This window comes from Planococcus citri, chromosome 1 (assembly GCF_950023065.1).
Source record: "Planococcus citri chromosome 1, ihPlaCitr1.1, whole genome shotgun sequence".
NCBI classification, from domain to species: Eukaryota; Metazoa; Arthropoda; class Insecta; order Hemiptera; family Pseudococcidae; genus Planococcus; species Planococcus citri.
In genome coordinates, this window is record NC_088677.1 from 70,197,707 (window position 1) to 70,222,999 (window position 25,293).

The following is a 25,293-nucleotide window of genomic DNA, read 5'->3' on the forward strand; positions in this document are numbered from 1 at the left end:
GAAAAAAATCAAAATGTCACCAAGTTGATATGGAAAGCAGAAAATTGGAATTATATTTTCGATCCACCTAATCGATTGAAAATGGGTTTCAACAGTTTTGAGCAGTTCTGGAGCCTCCAGCAAATTTGTTAAACTTGACATTTCCACAGAATTTCACCAAATTAAATTAGTAAGCCGAAATTCACTCTGCACTCTGATTTCAACACTTTATCAGATGGGCTGCAAGTGATTTCAAGTCGTTTTGGAGCTTCCAGTGACTTTTTGGAAATTCCCGGAGCCTCCAGGAGATTTTTGAAACTTCCAATTTCCACAAAATGTTACCAAAATGAAGTTGGAAAGCCGAAATTTACTCTTCACCCTAATTTCAACCGTTGCTATATAAGCCAACATTAAATAGTACCAAAGTTAATACGTTGAAGTAAAGATCATATAGATAGCACTTTCATAATTTGGAGGAACAGAGGAAGTGAGAACTCTGAAAATTAATTTTAAAATTCAATACCTAATTTGAAAGCAGTCCAAAATCCTGAAAATCAAAATTAATTCGAAATTTTGTAATGTTCAAAGACAATGAGAATTTTGAAAAAAAAACTGAAAATTTTATTCTTTACAGGCAATAAGTATATTAATTCCAAAAATTGATTGAATATTTCATAATTTGAAGGAAATGAGGAATTATGAGAATAGATTCGAAATTTTGCGATTTTAAGATAATGCAAACTTCTGAAATTTTTTAATTTGGAAGATAGGCAAAATCTAAAAAACAATTTATAATTTAAAGGCAATGAGAGTTCCAAAATTTCATTTAAAATTTTGTCATTCAGACACTAAGTATGTGCATTCCTGAAAAATGGTTAAAAAAATTGTTATTTGTAGACAATGTGAACTCAAAAATTGATTTGAGGTGTCATAATTTAGAGACAATGGAAATTCTGAAACGTGATTTAAAATTTTGTCATTTAAAGGCATTGCGAATTCCAAAAATTGATTAAAGGTTTTGTAAGTTGTAGGTATAGACAATGTGCAATTTTGAAAATTGATATGAAATGTCATAATTGGGAACTAATGGGGATTCCAAAAATGAATTAGAAAATTTGTAATTTGCAGACAATGTGAATTTGAAAATTTGTTTAAAATTTTGTAATTTGAAAACAATGCGAATTTTGAAAAATGATTTAAAATTCTGATCATTCATACGAGTCGTATTTACTCAGATGCAATGTGAATTCCAAAATTTGATTGAGAATTTCATAATTTGAAAGGAATGCAAAATTCTGAAAATTGATTTAAACTCTCGTCATTTTGAAGCAATGGAAATTCCGAAAATTGATTTTTAGACAGTTTTCCAATTTGTATAGACAATGTGAACTCGAAAATGTATGTTAACGGGAGTTCCGAAAAATGATTTAAAATTTTGTAATTTGAAAACAATAAAAATTCTTAAAAACGATTCAGAATATTGTGGGTAGGTAAGCCTAATTTAAAGACTTGAAAATTTATTAAAAATTTCATAATTTGGAGGGATTGCACATTTTGGAAATTATTTAAAAGTTTGTACAAATAATTTGTAGGCAACGTGAATTTTGAAAATTCATTTACAACCTCAAAATTTTGAGTTAGGTACCTAAGGGTAAAGGTACCAATTATCGACCCCCTAGTTTATTTTTTGAATTTCTCGGAGCCAAATTGAGCTGAAAATGTCGGTGATGGCTTAAACGATAGCTTGACATGTCTACTTCAACATCCCAAAGCCCCAAGACCCAACATTTTCATTTACTATCTTCTTTTTACATTTTTCAAAAAAGTTCAAAAAATCAACAAAAAAAAAGTGACCCAAATATCGACCACCCAAAAAAACGTGTTGAGTAAAAAAACATCAAAATTAAAGTCTGATGGCGTTAAAACAAATATTTATTACTTCGTTTTTACAAATTGGTCACTTGCCAAAAAAAAAGTGACCCTAATATCGACCCCCTCAAAAAACGTGTTAAAATTTAAAAATGAGTAAAAAACACCAAAATCAAAGTCTGAAGACGTTAAAACAGATATTTATTACTTGGCATATCAACATAAAAGTACCTTAGAACATTTTACCGGAAACTTCAGCCCATTTCTTAAGATTTTGGTTTATCGTTTGGCATGTCTGTAGCAAAAAACAAAGTCAAATTTAGGGCACTTCATAAAACTAACTTTGACCAGAAATTTGAACGCCGTTGAAATTATCCAAAAAGTAATTAGCACTAAGTATTCGTTCAAGTGTCTGCGTTAAATAAAAATTAACACGAAATTTATCCGCCAAAAACTATCTTCACAAGCTCGCTTCGAACAAAATTTAAAATTTAATGTTGCGACCTTTCTGATTTTCGCTTTTTGCTTGTGATTTCTCACAATTTGGCTTTACAGCAGTGATTTTGGTCTCATTCGCTTTTTCTGTGAAAAAGAAAAAAGTCTTTCCAAAAATTTGTTGGCATTACACCTGGAGGGGAGGTGTCGGATTTAAGGAGGGGGTCCGATATTTGGTACCTTTACCCTTAATAAAAATCCCAAAACCCTAATTTGTAGATTGTAGACTACCTACTCATGTGCACAGGTATGTACTTGAAAAATGATTTGAATTTGTTGTCATTTGGAGGCAACGTAAATTTCAAACATTTATTTGCAAACACTTCACAACAATAATTTGTAATTTAGATGTAATGAGAATTCCAAAAATTGATTTAAAATTTCATAATTCAAAGTTGAAAGTAACACTAAATTTTGAAAATTGAATGCAAACTCTGAATAAAACAAGCTGAAATTTTAAGCTTTCCGCTTTAGAAGGAATGTGAATTTTGAAAATCAATTTCAAATTTTACAATTTGGAGACAATGAGGAATGAGGATCCTGAAATTCAATATGAAACCTCATAATTTGGAGGGAGGATTTTTGAAAAATCACTGAAAATCTAAAAAAATCACTTTACCTACTCCTGAAATCTCGGCTGATGATGTACCTATTTTTGCATCGTCTTTTGACTTATTAGCTGAACCTTCCCTTACAACAAATTATCAAAATTACCAAAATCTGTACAATGGCTCTCAATTTTTCTAGTCCAACATCAAAGTTGACCACTATGGGGAAGTTGGCCTGGCCACATTTGGGCACTTTATACCTACCTAATGTACATACGATTTCGTAGTACATTACGTTACGGATAAATATTACGTCGAATTACGAATTCACGATCGCGCTTTGATGAGCATAGGAATGGCGTTGAAGACATCCCGCGTCCAGCCACAGCCGAACGCGATGCAATAGCAGCAATTTAATTAATAACAAGAGTACGTAGGTAGGTAGGTACGGGTACTTGAAGCTAAATACGGTGAAAGTAGAAATTTTTTTAAAGAGTTAGCTAGTACAGATAGAGCTCTTTCGACGATTAGATTTTAACAACAATACGACACATGGGCCTTGGTCTTATTTTTCTTCTTCTTCTTGTTTTTTCATTCTTTTCGTAGGTACATCTAGAGTTCTACCTAGTACCTACCTACGACCGCTATACCAACAGTCGTAATCTCATAAACATAGTCAGTCAGATGCTTGAAGAAGCAGCCATAATCTTTATCAGCACGTCGAACTGGAACGGTTGGACGGCGGCGGAAGCAGCAGCGCAGCAGTAGCCTATACCTATACCAAAAGTCGCGTACAGGTATCCATAATTCCATATTCCACGTGAATTCGTGAATTTCCAACAGTCGTGTAGTCGCTTTTTCCAGCACGTTCGTCGGCATTGAAACTGGTTCGGTTCGGTTAGGTTAGGTACGGTACCGGGTGTGATCTTTAGATTGTGCGATCGTGTGATCGCGATCAGTTAGCGAGTGCTTATCAGTCGTATAGAGAATTTACCAAATACATACGAGTGACTCGAGATTTTCTTCCTTTTTTTGCGAGCGGTGATTTTTCCAATTTCGTTCAATTTACTGATTTGTTTCTTTCGCGATTAAAATATAACAAACTGGTTTCGTAAGGTGTGCGGCACGATGCGGCCGTTTTTTCTAATCTCACCCTGCTGACAGTGCAGTATTTCTACGCGAGCTTATCGTAGCAACTTTTCATCGTTACGAGTTGGTTTTTTTGATCCTCCAGCGTACCGGATCGAATATTAGGTAAGCCAAAAACTCATTTTTAGACTATTTAGAAATTAGGCTAGGTGGTTTATACATTTTCCCCAAATTGGGAAATGATTAAATATGATGTATTTCCACTTGATATTGACCTAGACGTTGAATATTTGCTGTTTAAATCAGCCGGAAGGGATGCCAGGAGTTCCCAAAATGGCTCCATTAGATATTTTTTTCAAAAAATAAAATCAGAAAAAATAGAAATTTTTTTTTACGAATTTTGTCAAAATTCAAGGCGATGATGGTGTATAATTGAGCACTTTTCATTTTAATGTGATACCCAGGTATTGCAAGAAGAAAAAGTTTGACCAAATTTGACCACTTTTGGCGGGAAAAATCCACCTTATCTTATTATTCTGCGTACATAACTCTGCGAATCAACATTATTCATTCATGATGTAATAATTGAATTCGATTTACGTATAAGATTTATTTTGTGGTTTCGAAAGAATGAAACGTCGAATTGGGCGAATTGAGCTCGTTCATTCAAGCTAATTGTAAGACGAATCGAACGTTTATTTCATTTGTACAGGTACATACATATTACAACGAACAAGTAAGAACACGTACGTGTAGGTAGTTAATTAACCGAATTCATAAATCGATCATTGCGAGTTTGTCATTTTTTGTACGTCTCATTTTAAAATTGAATAAGCAGGTACCTACTTGATTGTTAATCGTACAGACTGGAGTACTTAATTACGATTTTTACGTAATTCGAGCCCTCCGCACCCTTCTCAAATTTTGAAACGAGGGAAGGGGAAATTCTTTCGTGATTTTTGTTCTGTCATTTAAAATGGAGGAAGTACGAAATTTGAAATTTAGACAAATTTTAACGTGTATTTTCCCTCAATTGAGAGACCTTCGAAACCAGCGCCTACCTAAACACCTTGAAAAGGGACAAAATTTAACATTCAAAAATAATGTGGAAAAATCGTTCGACCAAGCGAAGGCAATTATTGATTTGCTTGCTCTTTTCTTTAAACAATTCATAACGAATGTAACATACTTAATCTGCTCATTATGAGAACACGAGTCTTGAAAACAGATTATTGACGGTACTTAGCTCTATCAACTTATATCTGGACCTAGACGATGGTCTATGGTCAATTAATTTTGTTTAATTTTATAGGAAGGAATAGTCTGGGGTGTGACAATAGGATTAAGTATCTGCCACACATCCTCCCCCCTCCAGCCGCTGAGACAAATTTTCTCTTAAAATGGACACATTTTTAATCAAACTTGCCCATTAAAAAAAGGTTGACCTGGCTGACAGAATGGCAAACATTTTGATTGACAGGTCTGCCAAAATCGCACATTTTGATATATTTCAACTGGCATAAACATTTTTGAACCGGGCAAAGCTAGTTCGAAAGAGCATGCGAGGATCAAAAACATATCGCCAGCCCAAATTTCAGGAGCTAAAATGCATTTTTTCATTCTTGGTAAATTTTTGAAAATACTTATGTACCTTCGTATGTCAAAAATTACTTATAGGTAGCAAAAAAAATCAAAATTTTACCAATTGACCTAAACAGCTGAAATTTGAGATAGATCCTACTTTTGTTCTCACAAATCGATTGGGAATGGATTTGAACCGTTTTGAGCAGTTCTGGAGCCTCTGAGAAATTTTTGAATTTTGTAAATTTACGAAATTCCTTCTGCACCACAATTTCAATACGATTTCAAGTATTCTTGAAACCTCTAGAAAATTTTCAAAAATTTTTGGAGCCTCTAAAAAATTTTTAAAAATTTTTAAAAATTTTTTGAGCCTCCAGAAATTACTTAAAAATTGCGCTAGAGCCTCCAGAAACTTCTCGGAAATTCCAGCAGCCTCTAGCAGATTTTGGAAACTTTTAAACTTCGCTACAAAATTTTATATGCAGACTTGTCAGGAGAAAACCAGGTTAAGATCCAAAAAATCGATTTGGTTTTTTTTATGGATATGGGTAGTACGCAGTGTGCAGAATCCACCTGTGATGGTTAAAACGTTCGCGAACGATTCTTTTGGCCCTAAATTTAAGGTTAAAAAAATAGAGCAACTACAAAAAAAGTTTGAAATTTTTTTTTGATTTTCTTGGAAAGTATGTTCTGGGGAGTCAATATGCAAATTTTTGGGGCAATCGGCTCACATTTGGAGGATTAGTGCCGTTTTATTGAAATTTAAATGAGGCTTAAGCTGGAAAAATCAACTCTTTTCACTTTGAACAATTTTTTTTTTTTAAATTGAAAAACTCAATAAATAACTTTATTTTATATTAATAATTCATTCTTAGTAGTTTTCGCGACAGTTTTGGTGGGAAATTTTTTAAAAAAACGAAAAAATCAATTTCGTGAAATTTCAATTGTGTTGGCCTTGGCAACCCTGATTTTGAAAAAAATGTCAGGTTATGTTAGCACCCTTGGTGGCCAAAAGTGGTACAAATTTCACGACTTCCGACCCATAGATCACCTAACACCATAGATTCGAAACTTCAAGCAGCCGCCATGTAGAATATACGTTTTGGATCTTAACCTGGTTTTCTCCGGACGTCCTGACAGGTCACATGATGAGTCATTCCATGTCAAATCAATAACGTTTTGACTCGAGGTTTTTTGATTTCGCTCAAATTTTATTTGTAGGTTCTGAATATTAGAATAGTAAGGAAAATTGTCATCATTGACCCCTACCCTAGCTCCTAGGAGTCTATGGGGCGGGTTTTTTCAGTAGGTACCTACATACCTATAGTTGAAATTTCGCATCATAATACCCAACTTCAGAATCCAATTACTTGGGATTGATATGTACAACTGAGAGGAAATCTGTTTGTACCGTTTCAGAGGCTGTAAAAAAATCCAAGAGTAGAAAGTTGACCTTTTTTGAAAGATCAATTTTCAAAAGCTTACAAAATTTTGGAGCCAGGTATAATTTGAAAAAATAAAAAATCCAAAACGTATTAATTTTCATGGTGTTTACAACTATGAATTTCTCGTGATGGAATTTGCAAAACCTTAAGGGGGATGGAGCCCAAAATTTTGGTCAAAATGTAAAAAAAAAAAAACGTAAAATATCGTGACATATGGACTTACACATTTTCTAAATTGCTGAGTACTAATATCTACCTACTCGCTTTTTCGATTCAACCCCTCCAACACTCCATTGGCCCCTCAAATTTCCAGAAAATTGAAAAAATGGGATGATATTATGGTCTATTAAGTTTTCTGGAGCGCTTAATAAAAATATTTATATCAACTCATTTTTTCGATTGCGAATCCGAAAAAGGCACGAAACGTTGGAAAATTGAGAGAACCGATGTAGCATAATCGTTTCACATTAGCGGTATTAACATATTATCGATACGAGATCGATGATTTATTGATTCATCAGCAGCGTAGATACGTACCAAACCAAAAAATATGAAAAAAAGTAAAAGGTAAAAAAAGAAACGGTAAAAAAACAGGTAAATGAGTAAGCTGCTCTTTCCGGTAAGGTGGTTATTAATTCAGATTCAGATTATGGTGCTCGGTCTCGTCACCTATCACCTTAAGAGCAACTATGTATCTATCGTAGTATATGTGCCTATGTATATTGTACTCGCGTTTCGTGTTTAAAGCGCCATAGTCATCCGTGTGTATCTGCGTGTACCTCCTACGGTTATGCTGATTTGAAAACTTTCCAGCGCTGTGGCAGCGCAGTCGTAAAATCTCGTGAAATTAAAGAATTAAACATCCGATAATCGTATTTCAAAGCGGATACTAAAATACTATATCCACTATGACAATAATTGACAATTAGGTAAAGTTGTAAAGTGCTCACAGGTGGCCACCTTCAGTTTTTTTTTTTTTAGATAAACGCAATTTGGTAAACCTATAGGTACTGGTTTCAAAGTCATATATCTACTAATCGAAAGTGTAGGAGGAGAGAATTTCGCATGTTTTGAATTTACCTTATTTTTGAAAATAAATGGCCATTTAAAATTAAAAAAATCCAAAAGCGATCGTTTGAAAAATAATAAAGAACAAAATTTCAACAAATTGACCAAGAAAGCTGAAAGTTGTTACATATCTCATTTTCGACCCGCCGAATCGATTAGATACGGTTTTGAACAGTTTTGAGCTGTTCTGAAGCCTCCAGCAAATTTTTGAATGTTTTTCTGCAAATAAAAACTTAACCAATCAACTTTAGTGATAGCCTATTCTCGAGTAAAGTAGGTGAAATGCCCCTGTCCTCGGATTTTTGAAATTTTGATGAAACATTGTTGGGTACCTTTGAAATAAAAAGTTGGAGACAACAAAATTTCCCCTGCCCTACCTGTCTTGCTCATCATGGCGTAAAAACGTTTTGGGGGGGGGGGGTGAATCATACTTCAATGAGTTTTGAATAAAAAATTGTGAATTCACCCAAAATACATATATTAACGAGACATGAGTCTAGCAACGTGATTTTTTTCAAAAAATGTTGCCTCCCCCCCCCCCAGAGAGGAGATATTGACAAAAGAAAATTTGAAACCGCCGCACTTATCTCCAAGCCTAATATTCTGGTACACAAAATTTTTTTTCTATAAAAAATATATCTGCACGAGTACTATGATTGGTATTTTTTTCAAATTTTTCTTCTCGGTGGGTCATCTTCACAAACTCAATACACTCAAAAATGGGTTTTTTGTGTCACAGCACCATCAAAAAAAGTTCTTCAATTTTGCATGTGGATCTCCCAAAAACAATAGAGAACCAACCACTTTATTGAAACCCAATTTTTAGGCCACATGCACCCCCTCACCCAATTTTGGGCCGAAAGAAAATTGACAATATGGGTATCGTTATCATATGAATCAAACTCGCTGAACACGAATATGCAGTTAGATTTGCAGTTGGACCCTTCCAAGGGTCACATTGGGGGAGGGGAGCTTAACAACTTTTTCAACAAATTTTGATGGTACTTACCTATTTTTTTTTTTTTTTTTTTTTTCGAAATGAACCATGACAAAGCACATTTAGACGAAAAGCCACAAGAATCATTAAGTAAAACAGTGTCTTTTAAAACCTGTGAGACCACTAATAACTATGTACTTTTTATTGTGATGTAATAACCCTCGAATTTCTCAATGAAAGCTTCCAGATCAGCCGATCAGGAACTTCGAAGTCATCAATTTCATCGAGTAAACCCAGAAATTCGCTCGCCCTTTTACGTTAGTTTGATACGAGTACATATGCAGGTACTTTCTTTATTTTTCATTGTAACGGTCGCGTGGTTTACAAAACTAGATGATGTTTATTTCTTTTTCGCTTTAAATTAGTTTTACGCGGTCGTAGGAAGTACATATGTACTACGAGTACGTGATGGTGCTTTGACTCGGAAGAAGAGACAGATGCGGTCAAAGTTTACGAATCTACTTTTACACATTTGTACTTACACTTACATAGGTACGTCTAATGTACGTGTAGGTGTACTTGGAGTTGGCATGCATAAGATAAGGTGCTGAAATGTGGTCATCTAAAGGAAAGGTTTTTTTCTCAGATAAATGCAACCTCACAAGACATAGATCACACTTACGTATACCTACTTACTGGCTTCAAAATCATACAAATATAAATCAAAAGCCGAGAGAATTTCGCATTTTTTGAAAACTGATTTTTTTTGCCTAAAAATAGCCATTTTGAAATTTCAAAAGTCAAAAAGTGGCCATTCAAAAATGGCCTCTTGAAAAATAATGAACAAAATTTCGCCAAATTTACCTAGAAAGGCGAAAGTTGATATCTCCATAATGAAGGCGACGGCGAAAAAATTCACCGAATTTTTATTTGACCTCTTAGTATATTAGAGCTGGAAAGCTGATTTTTTCAAATCATAAGCTTTCCACGAGTATAAGTACGAGTAATTGCTCCTAAAAATATACATATAGTAAAGAAGCCAATTCTGATTTTGAGGACCCCTAATTTAGGAGAAAAAATCCCAAATTCATCATTAAAAATGTTGAAAAAAAACATTTTCCTAATTTTTTTCAGATTTAAATCCAAAATTTAAACCGATTTGGTCCTATAGGGCCTCAGATATGCCCAAATCTCAAATTTTTGGAATTTTTGGACCCCTATCATCAGAATTTTGAACTAAAATACAACTATAACATAGGTACTTTAGTATGTTTTATTCTGAGTAGGTACCTACTTGGTGAAAATTTGAACCATTTCCCTTCTCTTTGAGGATCCATATCTCCCCTCAACGGACACCTTCGAGGTTGAAAATTTTTCTGAGTAACTTTTTTACTCAAAATGAAGGTTTCTACCGAATTTGGTCGAAATCCTCCGACATTTTGTTTGTTTTTTTCTTCTAAATTCACCCTATACGTACCTTGTGCATCTACTAAGGGTCACTGAAGTTGGTACGAGCATCCGGTCCCGTGGCATACTCCTTACCTACCTATATGGGTGTTGTTCTCGTGTGTGATCAGTGATGAGTGAAGATTTTAGCGCACGTTCATCTGTCTTCTTCTACGTATTTCCCTAACTGCAATACACTTGGATAATTTCGTGCCTGTAAGAAGAAATTTGAATATTATAGCCTTCTATAGCACCTACACCTAGCTACTGCAGGCTAGTTGAATTGTCGTTAATAGTGCGGACGTGTTTTCCGTGCATGGCTGCATGATTAAAAGGCTTAACTGTTTTCGGCCATTTAGAGAATAGATGAGCCGAAGATTGAGAGTACACGAGTACATAAATACATGTAGGCTGTAATAGCCTTAGATGGAGCGGCGTTTACTTTCAGCTCGCTAAGAAAATTATTCTTGTAATTACTTTTGTTTGATTTTTTACTCCGCCACCAACCACCTTATCGTCGTCGTCGTCTTCTTTGCCATGCGCCTTTTTTCTTTTTTAATTCATTTGAATGAATTCTTTTCTCGTTTGCAGTTTCACTTTAATGACGAGTTCATTAGCGCAACGGTAAAAATTGACTGGCTAATGGCGGCGCTGCGTCATTTTTGCGCTACCTCAAGCGTACGTTGACCACGTCGTCTGCGTCGTCTGCGTCGCCTATATAACGCCCAGCGTCCATCATCCATCTATGTGTAGGTACTTTGTTGTAACTTGTGCGTGCCGGGTACTTCTTCATCATCGTCACTATGTGTAGTGAAATGTTATGATCATCATCATCATCATTTTTCATTCATCTTATGTCTGCGTGTATGTGTTTGTGTGTCTATGTTTGCCATAGATAGGGATACCTACTTGTAGATGTAGAAGATACTCGAGCACATTTACCTAGGTATAGGTAGATGGTCGTGTATTTGGATAATTATGTATTAGAGATTCTTAATTCTTATAATACGAGACGTGATACCGCCCTCGCCATACCTCTACCTACCATATCGATATCCATCTTTCATCCATCTACGTGTATGTGACGTTACGTTAACGTTATATTGTGTCGATGATAGGTTATTAGTTCGGTAGGCCCAAATTACGATATGTAAAAGTGATACGTCTATTTAAACGAAGCTATACGTAGACTTACGTGAGCACAAAGCAATGAGCATCGAGCACGTAGGTGCTGCGTCGAAATTCGCGCCATTTTTTCTGCCCTCATCATTCCAGTTTTTGGATTAACTTCGCTTACCTACATATGCCTAATTAAAACTATACAGACGATTTAAAAATTTTCTTTTCGGCGAAAGATACGAAGACTTGATCTCAAACATTTGAACTTCGAACTCGTCTTTTTAATATTCCATCTTCCGGTATGGTACGTTATCGTCTAATACATATTATATGGAATAGAAATTCGCTTCGAACGCGATTTGGACATATTCTCGAGGTACTACGGAAATCATGGTACCTACATCTTACTAGCGTGAAATTCAAACGGCATTATACGCATAGTTATCATGCTAAATATTGTGGTTACCTAAAATTAAAAGCTAATGTGGATGATTTGGTGAGTTTGATAATTTGCAAAGAAGGTTCAACATTACTGCATTCATCGAGAATCAGAGGTCTGGCGAAGTTGTGTGTTGTGAGAGGGGAGAGGGGGGTAGACTGACATTTTTCCAACTTTTTTCGCCAGATTTTTCCAACTTTTTGCCCAAGATTCCCCTCTCCAGGATTTTTCTAGCTATATTTGTCAGATGTTGTTCGTACAAATTTTAAAAGAGAGAGTTGAAAACAAAAATGTCGAATAATAAATTTTTCAAAAACGATTAGGTACCATTAACCACCATTACCAAAAATTTAAATTGTTTATCACAAGGTTGGACTTTTATACTGAAATCAAAAATCAAAAATTCGGACCTTTTTTCTCGTTAGGTAGGTACTTACCCATTTTTCGTGTTTTTTTTAGGATTTTGGTTTTTGAAAATAAAATTTAAAAAGAGGACGACAGAACATGATTTTTGGAAAAGTTAGCTTTAGAAAACTTACAATTTGTGAAGTATATAAAAAATAATATTAGGTACCTAATAGACATATTTATGAGAAGTTTCAACGCCAAAATTTCGGGCATTTTGGTGTTTTTGAACGAATTTTCGCACATTTTTTCGTTATTTCGTGCCACATATTACTTACTCTCCAATTTTGGTAAAAGAAAAGAAAACATCACTCTTGAATTCTTTGATGCTAGTTTTCAGGAAATTATGGTAGGCTATTACATATTGAAAATATGAATAAGACTCAAGTGAAGCGATGGCAAAAGCTCTAAAAAATTCATAATTCTTAATTTTTTCAAGACATAATTTTTACATTTTGGAAAAAAAAAATTGGAAAAAATCAGAAATTGTTTCCGAATTTTTGTTGAGAAGTAAGTTTTCCTAGTCTCCAACTTTGGTCAAAGAAAAGAAAGGAAAAATGATCTAGCCTCAGCGATGCAAGGGCGAAAAGCTTTTGATAATTTATAATTCAGGAAGTAAAAATCCACGGATTTACGTAGTTATAACTTTTTGATTTTCTCAGAATACACAACTTCTTCTCAACTTTACCCAAATTTTCCTACTTTTTTAAACTCATCCAACTCGTTCAACTTTTCCCAAAAAGTCCTAACTGGGGGAGAGGGGGGGGGTGAGACACGATACACCCCCACCCCCGTTAGGCACACCTCTGTTGAGAATGGTTGCTTGCGACCCAAAAAATTATTAAGAAAGTTACTTTACTTTTATACTGTATGTTCGCAATATTGAATTCTGAGCTGAAAATTTTCAAAAATTTTGCAGTCAGTTTCTTAAAAAATGTTGATGAGAGAGATGAAATATTCAAATTAGAATTTGCTCGATGCAAAAATAAAAATAAAAATACATCATTATGTCAAAATTTCAGAGGTTAAAGTGCATTTTTCGATTTTTGGTAAATTTTCAGAAATCAAATCTGATCCAAATAGGTAATGAGAAAAATCAAAATTTTACCAAGTTGATCTACATAGGAAGCCAAAATTTGGTGTGAACCCTATTTTCAACCCTCCGAATAGAATGGAAACTGTTTTTTGAACCGTGTTGAGCAGCTCATGAAGCTTCCATAAAATTTTCGAATGTTAAAATTTCTGTAAAATTTCACTTAAGGAGGTTGCACAGCTAAAAATTTTCTCTGTCACTATGCCATGTCAACTGAAAACGGTTTTAGGCCACCTTATAAAGCCTTCAAACAATTTTTTCTGCTGTTTTTAGAGGCTTTGCAGGCAAAATTTCAGAGCTACATAATTGGAAGTAGCGCTTTTTTGGCGATGCCATGACCCAAAAAAACACATTTTTGAGTTTTTGGAGTTTTTTAAGATGAACCACCTGAAGAGACTCATTTAAACGTATTTTTAGAAGAAAAAAAATTGTGGGTCAATATCTCCCCCTGGAGCCCAAAAATTTTGAAAAAATTAACATGGTGAGACTCATGCCTCTTCTATATATGAAGAGTGATATTCCAAAACTCGCTTTGTCCATTTTTATCAAAGTTGGGTTTTCAGTGGTACCTGGTAGATGAAGTATCAACTCACATTCCTACATCATCAACCTACCAAAATGAGGTGTTAAACTCACCTAAATAGCCAATTCACTAAAAATTAAAAAAAAAATAACGTTCCAAAACCCGTTTTGTCCATTTTTATTGAAATTTTTTTCAGCAGTATTTAGTGGATGAAATGTATACCTACACTCCTACATCATAAATCCACCCAAATAAAGTGCTAAACTCGCCTAAAAAGCCAATTTACCCGTTTAAAGGGAAACTGTTTTTCCTCTCTCCTGAAAAGTTGTGAAAATGGACAAAACGAGTTTTGGAATATCACTCTTCATATGTATTTTAGATACATATCGCACCTCGGGAGTAATAAGGTGACATTTCAAAAAAAATTGACTTTGATGTTTTTGCATTTTTGGGGCTTGTATGACCCCCCTCAACCAAAAATAACACTTTGAGTTGGGTACATTATCTAGATCATGTAAAAAACCCAAATGGCGTAACTCAAAATCCCAACAACATTGCAAGTTGTTTGGAGTTATAAGGTGACATCTCAAAAAACTCCACCTTTTTTGAGCAAATTTCGTACATACAAAGGGTTAACAAATAGTTTTGATTGTTTTGAATGTTTGTCAGTTAGAAATAGTCACAAGGAGTGCATTTTTTATTGGTTTGTACCAAATGGAAAAAAAATTTAAATCGATCACTTTTCAGAAAAATGAATTTGCACATGTAATGAAATTTTAGTTTTTTGAGAAAAACTCAAAAACTAAGCACTCTAGAAAAAAACTAACTACATTATGTCGATTGGAAATTTAATTCTCTACAACTTTGTGAACATGAAATTTTTTTTGGACGCTTCCTTCCGCCTCCGCATCAACTTTAATGAAAGTTTCTAACTCAAAATGTTTTCCAAACATTGAAATATTTTTTCTTTAAGATTTTATTTTTCAAAGTATTCTTATACTAAATAAAGGTAGGATACCAGATCTTTAAAATGAGGTGCTATTCATTCCTCACAATTAATTATAAGTTGATAAAAATAATGAATCAAGTTTTAAAAAAAAAGAAAATCACTCTCCTGTAAAATTTCACTTTTTTGAGATGTCACCTTATTACTCCCGAGGTGCGATATAATCAAAAAATTTTCATTCAAAACTCGTTGAAGTGTGATTTTTTTTGAAAAAAAAAAGTTTTTTCGTCATTGAGGGCAAGGGGAGTGTGAGGAAAAATTGTTGGGTCCCAAATTTTCTTTAGAGGTACTCAACAATGTTCAATCAAATTTCAAAAGTCCGAGGATAGGGGTAGGAGCATTTCACTTATCTTACCCGAGAATGTGACCTTTTTTTCAAAAGGCACAATAATCAAATTCTGGTTTACTTTTGACTTTTTTAACAAGTGTTTATCCACATATGACGTATGTGCCGGTGATTTCCAGGCGGACACGTCGTTCGACTGTAAGCTCATCCACATTAGGATACTTACTTTTGAAAGCGCCATTGGATTTTATTTCGATTCGCGTGTCGTATGTACAACTCTGTAAGTACATAAAAACTGAATGGTATGGCTATGGTACTTAACCAGCAACCAGCGAAGCAGCTACTTGCAGAACTGCAGTTAGTCTAAGGGAGAAAGTGCGCCCATTCTGCATAGGCCTAGGCTTAATCGTACCTATGTGTATAGAATAGATTGTGAACATACGGGTAATGCTAATATAACGCTATTCGTTGTGATTTTAAAATGTTACAGGCAACAAGCTGGAAAATTTAACGAAAAAATGGCTCATGCCGGGTACAGCACGCTGATGACGTGGCTCAGTCTACCTCTATTCGTTTCCAGCGTGCACAATAATGATTGGAAACCAATGAAATCTAAATTAGATGTGATTATAGAGCCGAATTCATTGCCGCAAATGCGTCTTCCAAGCAGAAAAATATCTCCCGTCGTAAACTCGTGTTCATTGTACAAAGCGTCGATGGATCAACACACCTTTCATCAGGTACGCTATGCCAAATTGTCAATTGCCAATTGCCAGTGGGTAGTGATGTAGGTAAGGTACTAAGGTAGAAGTAGAGGTAGAGTTGAGGTATGTGTAACAATTGTAACAATGCACTCGTATATACGTCTACATAGTATATGCGGTAGCATCTCCGTCTGTCGTCCTCTGAAAAGACATGTCAACTAGCACCTAGCGACTCATTATTACTAATACTTGCATTTGGCTGCCAACAGCCAGCCATAAGTAAGATATCCATCCGCTGTCTGCGTCTGCTTTGGTAGAATAGTAGGCAATTATCTCGTTACATTTCATGCAATCCAATCCAGCATATAGGTATAGACAGTTTACTTGCTAGTTGAACAATATTTTACGACGGTCATCGTCACCTAAGATACCTAACTAGGTACCTTACCTACTATATACGTATGTACTTGCACCTACCATGCAATTGCAATAGGTACTTAAATATGTATTTAGCAGTTCAATTTCATGGTTAGTTTGTTTTTCATTTTTTCTGTTTTGTTTTTTGGCAGTATATTCAGTACAAACATCACATACCAGATTTACACGAGTTCACTTTATGCGCGTGGATTAAATTATTCAATTATTCCGCAGATCATACGATTTTCTCGTACGGACGTAAGTATCAGTACAATCTGATCAATCGTCACTTCTTTAGTTCTAGAGTTGAGCAATGAAATTTGTACATATGTAGGTACCTATTATGTAGTGTCTTTGTCTTTACCAAAACCCACAATTTTGAAAGCTTAATTGCATTTTTTGATTTTTGGCAAATTTTTGAAAATGAAATTAACACCAAAAATGAGAAGAAAAAAATCAAAATTTCTTCAAATGGACCTATGTTTTGACTAGTTCTGGAGGCTCCAGCGGGTTTTTAAAACTTGAAATTTTTACAAAATCTCACCAAATTAAATTATTTTTGGGAATTGCAGTTTTCCAAAAAAAAAACACCGTAGGTCCTTCCACAACATTTTTCCAAAATCGGCGTCAGCCAATTTGAAACCATATTTTTGCCTTATGATTTTATACCCAATTATAAATTTGAAAAAAATTAGTTCCCTCCTATTTGATTACGACTTACAAGATCCAGCCGAAATGTCAAAAATAGGGTATGAAATGAAATGAATTTCTGCTTTTTGTATCAAATGGAAAGGAAACTGTGAATTTATCAAATTTTCAATTAAAAAATTTATTTTTTTGTCTGCAAAATTATAAAATGTGGATGACGGTTTTTTTTTTTAAATTTCAATTGTGAAAAAGTCGAGCAAACAATCCCAAGGCAAGCGAGGGCAAAAGGTTACAAAAATTAGTATGTGTTTGAAAAAAAAGAAAAAAGAAATTTTTTATGCAAGAAGTTCATTTCCTATTCAATATTTTTTAAAGAATGATAGCTTAATAGAAATTTCAATTTTGAATGAGAAAAACAAAAAAAAAATTATAAGATTCACATTTAACGCAATGTGAACATAGTTCAGCAAAATTTTCAACGTACAAAATTTTCCTGAACTTTCAAACATTATGTATACTTATTTAGATTTTTATTTTATAAATTTTTCGACTTCAACATTTGACGATTTTTTTCGAATTTAGTCTATTTTCAAACTAAGTACAGATAGGCAACAGGGGCGGATGGGGCACTTCAAAGTTACCGGGATTTGGCGCCGATGCTGATGCGACGTCAGTTTTTTGGGGCGATGATTGGGGGGAGGGGTGTGTGTGACGAAGGAATAAAATCATGTGTACTTTTTTTTGAATTTTTTTACCTTGAATATTTTAGCCAGTGTTGTCATTTTGAGGGTGGTGTAAAAATTACAAATTCGTCAACTATTAAGGGGGAAAAACGCAAAAAGGTGCTGAATGCTGATTTTTTTTAGAAATTGAAATGAGTTTACCTATTAGATTTATTTACTGAATTGAATTAGAATTTGTATGATGAATTAAGTCAACCTAAGTTTGTATGTATTTGTAAAAGGATAAACAAAATTTTGAAAAATTTAGAGTTTCATGACCAAAAAATAATGTATGTACCTACATACTTGCACCTACACTAAGTGTTCACCTACATAGGGAGCAACCCAGCAACTGAGCAACTAGCAACTGAGAAACCGAGCAATCAAAACAAATTATTTTGTTTCGGTTGCTCGGTTGCTCCAATCACCGAACGACTTTTGAAGTTGCTATAGTTGCTTGATTGCTCAGTGGGGAGCGAGGGCAAAAATTTTGGAAAATCCAAACTTAAAAGGTGTAAAAAATATTAGTTCCATTACTGAACAGTGAACGTGCAAACCTTAGAGCAGATATCATCTTGGATTCCATTTTCGAAAGAAAAATAAATTCGCCCGAGCGAAGCGAGGGCGAAAGCTTTTGAAAATTTCCATTTCGAGATGCCTAAAAACGAGGTTTTTTAAATGCAAGGAGTTTATTTTTTAGTTTTTTAAATTTTAGAATTAGAATGTTTTTTTAGAAAGTTAATTTTGAAAAAAAAAAGGAGAACAAGCTCGATCAAGGGCGAAAGCTCTTGCAAATTTGTATTTCGAGGAGAGGCATAAAAGTGATGTTTTTGTTTGTGAAAAAGAAAATAAAACAAGCCCGAGCGAAGCGAGGGCAAAAGCTTTCGAAAATTTATGTTTCAAGAAGTAAAAAATCATGTTTTTCTTTCATCAGAGCTACACTTTCGGCGCTGCTGCAGCGCCGAATTCGAGTCAAAATCAGCGTAAAAATTGGCGCCGAAATCCAAATTTTACCGGGATTTTTCCCGGTTCCCCTTATGGCCCATCCGCCCCTGATAGGCAACCTGATTTTGTAAAAATTTCAAGTTTCAAAAATCCGCTGGAGCCTCCAGAACTGCTCAAAACATAGGTTCATTTGATGAAATTTTGATTTTTTTCTTCTCATTTTTGGGGACGTAAGTACTACATACAAGTACAATCTGAGCAATTGTCACTTCTTTAGTTCTAGAGTTGAGCAATGAAATTTGTATGTACCTATTATGTGGTGTCTTTGTCTTTACCAAAACCCACAATTTCGAGAAACTTTTTTTTGGGGGAGAGGGGTGCTGTTTATTAAAATTTTGTTAAAATTATAAAAATTACCAATTTTTGTTATCGATTTTTCATCAAGTTGTCAGAATTAGGTATAAAATTCATGGATTTTTGTTGTCAATAGTTCTTTGAACTTTTTCACAAGAATTCACTCGAGTCGTAAAGTTTTTCGACTTTTAACAAAATATAATGAATTTTTGACGAATGTTTGCAAAATGCTCGAAAAAGTAACCAAAACAATTGCAAAAATTGAGTAAAACATTTCAATACGAGAAAAATTCATTGAAATTTTCAAGTCCGGCCTTTTAACTAGTTTTAAAGAATTGAGACATTTTTGCTACTTTTTAATGAAAAAAAGGACTCTTTGGAAAATTTTGCCAAAGTGAAAACTTTCTGCAATTTCTGGCAAAAAAGCAAAGTTTTGGAAAAATCGAAATTTTGACAATTTTAGCAAAAAGAAGGGCTTTTTGACAAGTTCTGACAAAATAAAATATTTTTTGGAATCAGAAATGAGCAAACATTTTAGTCACTTTTGACAAATTGATAATTTTTCAAAAATTGAGAATTTTTAAGAAAGTAAACATTTTTTGAAAAGTTAAAAAATTTTAAAAAGTTGGAGATTTTTAAAAAAATTAAAACTTTTTAAAAAAGTAAAATTTTTGAAAAATTGAGAACATTTGAAAGATTGAGAAATTTTAAATGATTACAAATTTTCAAAAAAGTTGAAAATTTTCAAAAAGTTTAAATTTTTTTAAATTTTGAGAATTTTAAAAAAGTTAAATGTTTTATAAAAATAGAGAATTTTTGAAAATTTTTGGCAGGAAGCAAAGAGTTTGACAATTTTGTTTGAAAGTAGGGCCATTTCGTTAATAATTGATGATAAAAAAGTGATACTTTTTGTCCATTTCTGTCAAGAAAGTAGACAAATTTAAATTATTTCAGCCTTTGGGTCATTCCATGTCAACTCAACCAAAAAAAGGCAATTTTGAAAGTCATGTCTTTCGATTTTGCTCAAATTTTTTTTACAATATATACCCACCCAGTAAGAAAGAACCCCGCAATTGTTTTGGTTCCAGACCCCTCAGGGGGCGGGTGGGGGGCTTCCATTATTTTCACATTATCTCGAGGTACTCATCTTCAGCAGCCCATTCCTCCAAAACTATGATAATTTGATCAAAATTGATTTCACAGTTCAATAGGGCATTGAATTTACAACTTTTTAATCATTTTGAAATTTTCAAAAGTTGAAAGTTCAAATTTCAAAACGGTGCTGTAAAAGTGATAGCTACCATTTAAAATGTTGAAAATATTTCCATAGATGTACCTTTTGATGCTTTTTTGAAATATTCAAGTTTCGAGATGGAATCTCCAAACGGAGGGGAGCACCCCCACCCCAATTTTGGGCGAAACTTTCGAAAGAACATCTGGGGCATGTGATATATCGAATTGTATGTTTTTGGTAACGCTGAACACGAATATGACGTCAGATTTTTGATTGGACCCCTCATCCACGGCTCCCGGCACCTCCCCCAAGGGGGTAACCCCCAAAAAAATTGTTACATTCGTGATGATCGACACATGAAATAGTATGTTTTCGATATCGCTGAACACGAATATAGCCATAGTTTTTTAAATCGACCTCACCCATGGCCCCCAGAACCTCCCCCAATAGGTAAAAGTCCAAAAAAAATACCCGCCCTCTGATGGGGCTGGGACCAAACTAATTGTGGGGTTCTTCCTTACTGGGTGGGTATATATTGTAAAAAAAATTTGAGCGAAATCGAAAGACATGACTCAAAAACGTTGGTTGAGTTGACATAGAATGACCCTTCAGGAAAAATGTAGAATTTTTGGGATTTTTTGCAAAACAAAGACACTTTTAAAATTTTTTTGTCATTTTGTCAAGTACAAAATTTGTAGTTAAAATTTTCTAATAACCGAGAGCTTTTTGAAAATTTGTGGGTAGAAAAGCTGTAAGTATACGTCTTTTAAACAATTTTTAAAAAAAGAACTTTTTTGAATTTTTTTTAAAAATGTGAAATTTTGTTGCAATTAATAGAAATTGAGACTTTATTACATTTTTTTTGTAAAAAGGTGAGACTTTCGGGTAACTTTGGGAGCAAAAATTCACACTTTCCGAAAGTTTTTAGCAAAAAAGCGACAATTTTTGGTGATTTTTGAAACACTGAGAATTTTTAACAAAGAAATTTCAATAATTATTTTTCGTATGTAGGTATCTTATATGTCACTATTTTGTTCTTAGAGCAATTATTCAAAATAGGTACCTGTTTTCTTCGAAGAAAAATTGAGTAAATTTTGTCATTTTTTTACCCTGCAGAACCCCACAAGTCGCAAATTATCGGCGCCAAGATATCCAACACGCCGAAGAAAACGTGGTATTCGTTAATTGTGAATGGACACACATTGTACCGCATTAATTACCCGGTGAAGTTGTTCAAATGGTACCACGTATGTCAATCGTGGAACGGGAAAACTGGCGAATGGCAAATTTGGATAAATAGCGAACGAATATCCAGAGGGTACTACAATCTGGTAAGAAGCTTTACCCATCTGTAATTTAAAAATTTGTCAAATGTAGACTATTTCAATTTCTCACCCTTTAGATGGTCGGTAAAACGATTAAAAGCGGAGGAACAGCCATCTCCGGCCAAGATCAACTCGATCACGACGTGACGTTCAGTTTCAAGAAAAGAAGAGTCGGCTTCCAAGGTGAAATCACGCTATTACAGTTGTACAAAGCGGCTTTATCTAAAGGTAAAGCGTACTCGGATCACAGACACCACCACGGCCAAAGTGACGAAGATCATCAAGAACCCACGGCAGATCCAAACGCCGAAGATGATCCTTCCAAAGAGTTAACGACTGAGCACCCGTTTTTGGAAAATGGTCAACTAAAACCTCGTTTACCAGTGGACGAATTACTGGCTAAAGATCCGGCTTCTGCATTAACCGATCCTCTGTTCCCTTCCGATGGTGCGGATTCGGCAGCGATGCTTTTAAACTTGAAGGTACCTAGATTTTTTTTTGGAAGTGTAAAACTCATTGACATTTCTTCCACTGTTTCGAATAGTTTTCTTATCCGTGTTGGTTTTGATTTCAGGAGACGTCGTTCGATTCGAGTTTCCCTCATTTGTTCAATTTTCCTCGCAACAGAAACGGAGAGAAGAAGTTGAAATTTGACAACATTCTTGGAAGATTGAAACGCAACCTGGATGACCATTCTGACCATTCTTCTGCAACGGCGGCAGCAGAAAATGACCAATTTGGTCGACGTCGTTCACTTCAACAAACGAAATCGGCGAAGAAATATCAACCAGAAGACATAAGACCGGATTTGGGCGAGAATAAGAGGGTGCTGATGTTAAGTCATCCTCCTACTGGATTCGATTCGCATCTCAGCCTCAACTCTGGTAACTAAAGAGCGTTTCATTATCATTTCATAGAGATTCAGTCAATATTTCAAAAATTTATAAGAACAAGGTTAAAATAGGTACACTTAAAAAGAGAATAAATCTGAAAAATTTCCGATTTGTTTCAGGCTTTTCACCATTTTATTCTGGACCGAATGCGCATCCTTATCACGACACCCACTCTATATTCAAAGAAGACTTCTTCAATCAAGAACGATTCCCAACTAAACTAGAATACGAACCTGCCGAATGGGAGGTTCGTAAAATTGGCGAAGTTTGTAGCGCTTGCGACGAAGATCCGTTCCGCAAAGCGAATGTTTTATCGTGGCAAGAAACTCCGAAAAAGTTATTCGCCGGCGCCGAATATATTCCCGCCATTCCGAAATGCCATATTTTCTAAGTACCAGTCGACTTTCATCTGATTTTTATCTTCCCCCGTGTATTATTTATACTTTTATTATGTAATATAGGTCAAAATGTCCTAATTTCCAATGTGGAAATATCGTTGCGTTCTTTTCTTGTTACGCAATGCTCAAGACTTTCAAATTTCAATAAGGTAAGATGCAGGATACATATGTACCGATGCATACCTATACGATTACTTATTGCAATATATTGCTACTCTCGGTACCTTAGTAATGTACAGTAGGTACGTATAGATAAATAAGTAATTATTGAGATTCGTTGTTACCTATTAAATAATTCGTTTTTCATTCGTTTGTTCATTTTTAAGAGCGAGGTCTCTGGACACAGAGATGATGACATGGAATTATTCAGACCGCAAACTCTTTGTCATCAAAATTCAACTTAGTATCTATCCTCTCTCAAAATGCCCCTTGACTCAAACTCTCATCATTAAAAAATTCATGAAATTTACAGGCGTTTCGATTTGAAACTGATAAGAACATAAGCTGAGGAAATAATTCTGCATCTCGATAGTAAAAGAAATTTAAACCTATCTATTGGACAATATCATCAAATTATTATCAATGTCACTCGTTAATCTTGAGTTTGATATTGAATTTGGAATAATGTTTAGTTGAGTAATTTCACAACAAGGAAATACTGCTGCAAACTGACCTTGAGAATTTTCATTGAAAACACAAAACAACCAAATCATAAAAGTCAACTGGGGGTTTATGTACTCCAAAAAACTTACTTCAAAATTTCAAATCATCCCAGTGTGGCCGGGATCATTTTCCTTGTACGTAAGTAAATTGAAAGCAGCCCCTGAGAACGATCAGAAGTGATGATGATCACCGATCTGTTCGAGTGGTTGCCTAATTTGAAGTACGTAAGCCGCTCAATATGCCAAACATCAGACACGGGCTCATTTTTCATCATTGTGGCTCAAAAATCTTTTTTTTTGTTTCGATAAATGAACTTGAAAGGCTAAATTCATATTTAATTTTTTCACAAAAAAAAAAAAAAAAAAAAAACTAAAAAGTAACCAAAATGAAACCAAAAAAGTGACAGAACACACACAAAAATATTTTAGTGCAGAGAAACATGACCAAAAAAAAGTCTGATTCTTACAAATTCTGAAAAGGTGAACTAATTTTGCATCTTTTTGACAAAGGGATTTGACAAGACAACTGTCGCGCTCTAGGAAATGGTAGTCAAAAACACCGGAACTAACGAAAGGTCCCGTTGTTATCAGCAATTTTCAACAATTTTCCTTCAATTTTCACAACATTACATTCCAATGTTTATACTGGGACCTTTCATCAGCCAATCATAAACAAGGCGACACTAGCGCGGCGCACCTCTGTCAAGTTCCTATTTCAGGCAAAAGAATACATACATACTTACTTACTATTTTTGACAAAAAACAAAACTTTGGAAAATTTTAGCAGAAAGAGTACCTTTTGGGAATTTTGTATTAGCAAAAAAGTGATACATATTTTTTAGTACCTAATTTTTTTTTGGGGGGGCGAAGACATTTGGGCAATTCTTGAAAAAAAATACTTTTTAGCAATTTTGTGTCAAAAAAAGTAATAATTTATGTAAAAAATCAAGAGTAAGAGTGCAAGACTATGACAATTTTGTAAAAAAGCAGAAACTTTTTGTAAGGTAAGTATACGAGTAATTAAGAGCCAAAAAAGATACAATTTTTTTTTTTTTAGATTCAAGTCAAAAAAGAAAAAAGCTAGACATAGACAGTTGGAAAAAATATGTGAAGCTTTTTGAAATAATCTCCAAAAATTAGCCATTTTGCTGTAAAAAACAAAAAATTTTATCATTTTTTTGAATTTGAAAAATTTAAAATTTTTGATAATTTTGGGCAAAATGCAATATTATGACAATTTTAACAAGAAGGAATGATTTTTGCCAATTTCCGACAAAAAAACTATAATTTTGGACAATTGTTTGAAAAAAGGAAGAATTTTTGTAATTTTTTGTAAAAAAAAGTTACATTTTGCTTAAGCCCGAGTTTTTGTCAATTTTTTGCAAAAAGCTAAACTTTGACAATTTCAGCGAAAAGCAGAACGCTTAGTTGGGCCATTAGGGGCATAAAAGTAATGTATTTTTTTTTGCAGTTCCTGTCAAACAAACAAAAAAAAATTAGACAATAAAAAAGGGTGAGACGTAAGTACTTACTTATTCGAATTTTTGGTAAAAAAAAAAAAAAATTAGCCATTTTGCTCAAAAGTAAAAATTTCTTGTCTTTTTAAAAAAGCGAGAATTTTTGACAAAAAACAAGATTTTGAAAATTTTAGCAAAAAGAATGA

At 34.2% G+C, this 25,293-nt stretch overlaps 1 protein-coding gene across 1 annotated transcript; it reads left to right on the top strand.

The window, feature by feature from the left end:
* The first annotated feature begins 3,575 nt into the window (after window positions 1–3,575).
* LOC135839498 (uncharacterized) lies at window positions 3,576–23,274 on the top strand. The gene is made up of 7 exons (XM_065355597.1): window positions 3,576–4,145; window positions 15,819–16,068; window positions 16,602–16,707; window positions 21,469–21,683; window positions 21,755–22,159; window positions 22,252–22,561; window positions 22,690–23,274. Exons 2-7 carry the CDS (start codon window positions 15,847–15,849, stop codon window positions 22,959–22,961), a joined length of 1,530 nt encoding a protein of 509 aa, XP_065211669.1. The 5' UTR covers window positions 3,576–4,145; window positions 15,819–15,846; the 3' UTR covers window positions 22,962–23,274.
* The last annotated feature ends 2,019 nt before the right edge of the window (window positions 23,275–25,293 follow it).